This window comes from Salvia hispanica, chromosome 4 (genome assembly GCF_029641045.1).
Source record: "Salvia hispanica isolate PSC_SH4W2 chromosome 4, Shi_PSC_v1, whole genome shotgun sequence".
NCBI classification, from domain to species: Eukaryota; Viridiplantae; Streptophyta; class Magnoliopsida; order Lamiales; family Lamiaceae; genus Salvia; species Salvia hispanica.
This window is the reverse complement of record NC_142695.1, coordinates 5173670-5179917: the sequence shown is the minus strand read 5'-3', so window position 1 is coordinate 5179917 and position 6248 is coordinate 5173670. Positions and strand designations below refer to the sequence as shown.

Sequence of the window (6248 nt, the reverse complement as noted above, 5' to 3'; positions counted from 1 at the left end):
AATAATATTCCAATACCTTCATGTTATTCAATTACTACCACCCAAGATATCATGAACTTGAGTTACGTACAAACTCTCACATATTGATAAGTCAAAGTGGCGTTTGATTGAATAAACAATATTGATATTAATATCATAGACTAGAAAATACTAAACTTTCTTGAAATATATTCTTTCAGGAGATAGCAATAAAGAATACATTTCGGATTAGATCCTTTCAGTGCTTTACCACACCGGTGTTACTAAACTCATCTTAGGTAAGAGAGAATTATCACAAACACCGCAACCGTTCCAATAGGTAGCCAAATCCTATCTAGGTTGTGAATACGTTTTTTTTCTTACTAGATCTGGCCAAGTCCCCTACTGGAAAACTCATAAGGAGATTCATCGAATTTCCCTACTTGACCTTCTTAGTAAAAAGCCTTAGACTTGTTTATCATATTTCAATAATAAACCATTTATATTATATTATTTATTCTCATAAATAGGTAAACAAGTGGATGTGGCGTTTCTCGTATACATGCACAAGCTGACTGTACAAAGGCATGTACGCTCGAAGCATCTTTTAGTATACTCAAAACCATAATTCTTTAAAAAAAGAATCTACCAACATAGTTTGCTATACTACATAAAACGAAAATATACTTGTAATTTATAACCTTAATTCTTGCTAAGGAGCACGATTATTTGATCAAAATATTTCTAGGCCCTTTGATCCAGTGGAATAATTTTATGTGCCTTTCTCAAGCGCACTTACACATATTCCTCTATCAAAATCCACTATTTTGATCCTTCTGAATTTCTACTAATTAAAGTAGAATACTTATAGCAAATATAAAGTTTTAATCATGTCGAATATGATTCCCAAAACTTTAATTATATAATACCAACTTAACTTGGTATTATCCTTGCTATATAACTTGTGATGTAAATTTATGCATGAACATAATTACCTCATCACAATGACTAATTGGAAATTAGTCCTTATGACAAAATAAAACCGAATGATTGCATTCTTTGTTTTATAGTCATAAATTCCAAGAGTTCATTCATTTAACCATTTGTTGTGATCTTTAGAAAAACTTTCTTTGGAAATCCAAAAGTGATTCTAATTTTTAATAGCTAACTTGGAAATGTCTTTTAATGTTATTAGAGTTTTAGAAAGTGTGCAATTCATCACTTTTTTCATTCGGGTGTGAACCCTTTCAACTCTATCAAACATTACCTTAATTCCATTTATGAATATTCTATGAGACAAATTTAGCTCCCACTTATAAAAGTAGAAAAATACTAGTCTCAATATTCTTTAAGGCTATTAAAACAATTTAAATAGTGCTTGGAGTTAAATTCATCCTAGTTTAATAAAATGAGCTATGAAGCTCTTATTAAACACTTATAATTTAATCATTCATTAAGAAAAGCTCCCACTATTTTAATTATCACTTTCACAACAAAATAAATAAAACAATAACTAATTAAATAGTCAACTCTTGGCTTGGAACATTAAAATAATTTTAATGTGCTCACTATATTTACTACACAAGAATTTCTAGTATTTATAATAAATAGTTATCTTGTCTCTAGTTGAATTTAATTTACTTGTCTTGTAATCAATTATTGTGATTATTTTTCTTACACCTTTATTTGAACAAACGCTATCATTAGATCATTTTATTTTGTATTGAATCCATGTCGAACATTAATGTTCTATTGACTCATCAACAAAATAATGGTTCAAAAGACTTAAGGATTAAAGAAACTTAATAATCAATATTTCTAGAAGAAAACTTCATAATAATTGAATCAACAAATTTAATCACAAGTAAACATTTTGATATTAACCATGTTACATTTGATGTCATAAATAATTGGATAATCAAAACTTCATTTATCTAATAATGCAAGCATTATAAAATGACATCGATAATCCAAAAACACAATTGATAAACTAGGAATAAAAATTCCATATCAATAATCCATATGATATCAAAACCAAACAATATACAAGTATCAAAAATCCTCAAAAATTCAACAATGTAAATAAAGCAAAATAAACTTGTCTGACTTGAACATGATCATCTCAAAAGTCCACCCCTTCTGTTCGTCTTAGTTTGAGCAGCCACAAGCTTGTTATAAAGCTCCAAAAATGAAAACCTTTTGTCGCTAAACAAAATTTCATCTCTGACTTCATTAAAGCTATCTGGAAGCCCATCAAGGATCATTATCTGTTGGGTTTCTGGGTCAATTTTTCCCCCCGACAAGTGAAGTTTATTGAAGTAGCCAAGCATGACTAGGGCGTACACCCCCACGTCTTGGCTCTCTTCAAACACATCATTCCTTAAATGCTTCACAGCGATACCAGCTCGTATCTTAGAGGACTTTTCTTCAAACCACGTGGGCTTGTTGACCAACGGCCTTTTGGGATCGTCAAACCTCTCAAGGGCATTGCCAACACTGGCTAAAACGAAGCCCTTGAGATGACATTCCGCGGTATGCCACTGATCACGAAACTCCTTGTCCTCTCCTTGTAGATGGTATGTGGGCGGACGATTCTTGCTGAGAATCAACCTCAAGTCATTGATCAAACGATCAACATCAAGCTTACTTTTCCATTCCTTAAACAATTCAGAGTCACGCTTCCTTGAACTAAGTATGGCATAATAAATATCCCAAGTGTCAATCATCTTTCGTTCAAGCTGAGAATAAATACCAATAATATAAACATGTAAAATTTCAAAGAATTGCAAATAACCACAAAACAATTCATCAATTTTACATCCACAAAAATCAAGCACGAACGTTTTTCTACTAGGAAGCCGAGTCTTATTCATGCAAGAAATTCATTATTTTTACTGGCCACAATGTCGACAGACAGTCCAGAGACCATAAGAATGGCATGACTGACTAACAATGCTAAAGCGTATAACCATAAAATTAAGCACTAAGGATTCTTTACTTGTGCGTGAACTCCTCTAAAGAAAGGTCGAACCGGACAAGCACCTCCTCCTATAGCTCCCTCTAAACATTATTAAAATACAATCCTTATAATTTCGCAGCAATATTGCTCCGGTAAAGACCAGTCGCGATATTACTGAAAAACTAATTTTACGATTTTAATAACCTTTATCTAGAGAAGTCAAAACTTACGAACTGGTAATGTTCCTCCCGTAAAGACAGGCCGGTCACCACTTCGCACTAAGACCAATTTTATGGAGGCCATATACAAACGTGTTGTAATTATCGCTTCATATTTTCTTGTTGGTGGTTTTAATAGTTTAATTATCACTTAAGCAGATAAGGCAGATATCCACATTCAAAGAATAATTAAACATGTACTAGCTATGCATGCAAGGCAATGATTACATAGACGATGCACGAGTTAAACTAGATTTTAACAAATAAAATCATAACTCAAATTAAATATCCATCATTCATCAATAAAACATGTAAACACATTTACATAAGGTTCACATAAACATAATGACGAAACTTGATCATTTAATTAAGCATCTAAAATAAATAGATAGAATTAAAATTCTATCTCCACATAAACAAGATTATCTAGACATTAAGTCCAATCTTAAACAATCATACATTATTAGTTAAAATAACGTATCTTGATTATTAGAATCACCTTTTAATACTATTAGGATTTACTTAGATAGAATTAATCCATCCTTATCCTAAAATTAATGTCTAGGTATATATCATAAAGGATTAGCTAAGTCTTAATTTAAAATGTCCACTTGGATATATAAATCCGCACTTATCCAATTAAGACTAAATCCATTTAAAACACACCAATTAAATTCGAGAATTAAAATTTCTCTTAGCTTTCATAAAATTATATGACAAGAAGAATCTTATTACATCTTTAATTCAACATGATGTTTTCTAGATGAAATAAAATTCACCTTCATCAAAATTAAAGACAAAATTCAACTTAATAAATAATTAAGGATTTTAATAGCAAAATTAATGCTCTATGAATTTTCATACCTTTAAATCACATTTGATGTTATCTAGATGAAACAAATTCACCTCCATCAAAATTAAAGATAAAATTCAAATTAAACTAGGAATTGAATTCCAATTAAAATCCAATTAATTATTTAACACTTTAATAATTTAGGATTTAAGTAGCATGTTAATGACAAATGAATTTTTCACTTCTTTAATTAAGCCGATGTTATCTAGATGAAATTAAAATTCACCTACATCATATTAAAGACAAAATTCAAACTAGGAATAGGATTCCAATTAAAATCCATCCAATTATTATACATGTAATTTTCGAAAATTTTAAAGGTTTAAAAACAATTGAAAAACTCATGTCTTTTCCTTAGGTATATATCTAGGAAATAATTCCATAACACACCAATTAAAATAAAGACTATTTCAATTAAACCTTAAAATTAAAACATGAAAGCATATTAAGAGAATATTCTTTAAAATTCCATCCAATTAAGGAAAAGCCAAAAATTAGATCAAATAAAAATTGAATTTCCTTATGCTAATTATCATGATATTATCTAGATGGAAAGAATCCATCAAAATCAACTAATTAACAAATTAAATCAATTTATTTGACCTAATTATTCCAATTGGCAAATTTTTAAAGAAGTCATTTATTCTCTTTTAAATTAGAATCTTGACTTAATTGCAAAATCATTCTAATTCCCACAAAATATTTTAATTATTCTGGGTTTAGGATTTTAAACCACAATTATAAATAGCTTGCGCCTTAAGAAACGAAAACATGAAAAACGAAGAGCGAGACGACGCAACGACGCAACCCAAAACCCTAATTAGGGTTTGGGCCGCCACGGGCCTCGCGGCAGCCGCTGCTGCCGCGCCCGACCTCCGCTGCCTCCCGCGGCTGCTCCCACTGCAGTAGCCGCCGCCGCCGCCCGAAGACGGCGCCGCTGTTGCTGCTGCGAGCGTCGCCACTGCCCGGAGTAAGGGCTGCTGTCACTGCAGCGTTTCCGCCGTGACGCTCCCACTGGAGTGGCCGCCGCCCGCTGACTGCCTCCCGCCGCCGCCCGAAGACGACGACGCCGCTGCAGCTGCCCTGAGTCGCTGCTGTCAGCCGGAGTTACTGCCCGCCGTCGCCCGAAGACGACGACGCCGCTGCTGCTGCGTTCTGGAGCTGATCGCCGCTGCCGCTGCCCGGCGCTGCTGTCCGAAGACGATGCAGCGGCTGCCGGAGCTGCTGCCCGCCGCCGTCGCTGACTCCTCCGACCAGCCGTAGCCACCGCCGCCTTTTCTCACCAGATCTGGATCGGCGATCCCCGATGAAGGCAGCCCGGTTCTTGAACACATCTAGGGTTTAAACCCTTGCATTCATTTATTCGTTTTTCAATTTTAATCAACTTGATTCATCGCGGTCGCTTCGCTTGACCGCGATCTTAAATCTCAATTAATCGTTTCTTAATATGTAACAATCTTTTATGTTCATCACATATGCACATTTAAATATCAAGCATTTAAGCAATTTAAATTATTCTTGCATATTAAGAACATAAAACTATAGATCTATGAATACTTGCTTAGATCTAGAATATTCTTGTGAAAAACTCAAATTAAATTCGAGATTCATAATATTCTTTCATCGATCCAAGTATTCAATCATGGACCACTTTATTTCTTGATTCAAAAACATATATTCACTTAAACACATACATATATGTAATCAACAAACATATAATCTAGTACATATTACTTAGAATATATAGATCTAATGATGTTCATCATAGATCTAGAATATTTTTGTGAAAAACTTGAATAAAATTCAAGATTCATAATATTCTTTCATCGATCTAGAACATCATATCATAGATCCAAAAATAAAATCAAGAAAAACATAGATCCAACACATATTGCATTATTTTCGAAAATCCCAAGTTTTAACACTATAATTTTCTAAAAAATTCAATTAATCAAATACATAACCAGAGCCTAAAAATTGGCTCTGATACCAGTTGTTGGGACTACCGCAGCGGAAGACACGGAAACCAAACAGGTCCTTGACCGGATCTATTTAGATGATTATGCATTCGACTCCAATTTCATGCAATTTACATAGATCTATAGATATAACATCAAATAAACACATAATCATGCAATTTGATGTAGATTCGATTGTTACCTCTTCTTGATCCATCATAGGATCGAAGTTGCTAGCTGCACCACCCGGAGATCCTTGGTTTATCGACCGTGAATCTTCCAACCTATTCCCTAGTCCTTGA

General features: G+C 33.4%; 1 protein-coding gene across 1 annotated transcript; it reads right to left on the bottom strand.

Annotated features, from left to right (window-relative positions):
• Positions 1-2051: 2051 nt before the first annotated feature.
• LOC148927120 (uncharacterized) lies at positions 2052-2831 on the bottom strand. The gene has a single exon (XM_089056046.1). The coding sequence runs from the start codon at positions 2829-2831 to the stop codon at positions 2076-2078; it is 756 nt and encodes a 251-aa protein (XP_088912172.1). The 3' UTR covers positions 2052-2075.
• Positions 2832-6248: the final 3417 nt, after the last annotated feature.

Bases quoted from the DNA above. Each gene is read 5' to 3' on its own strand.
- LOC148927120 (XM_089056046.1), bottom strand. From the start codon at position 2,831: ATGAATAAGACTCGGCTTCCTAGTAGAAAAACGTTCGTGCTTGATTTT.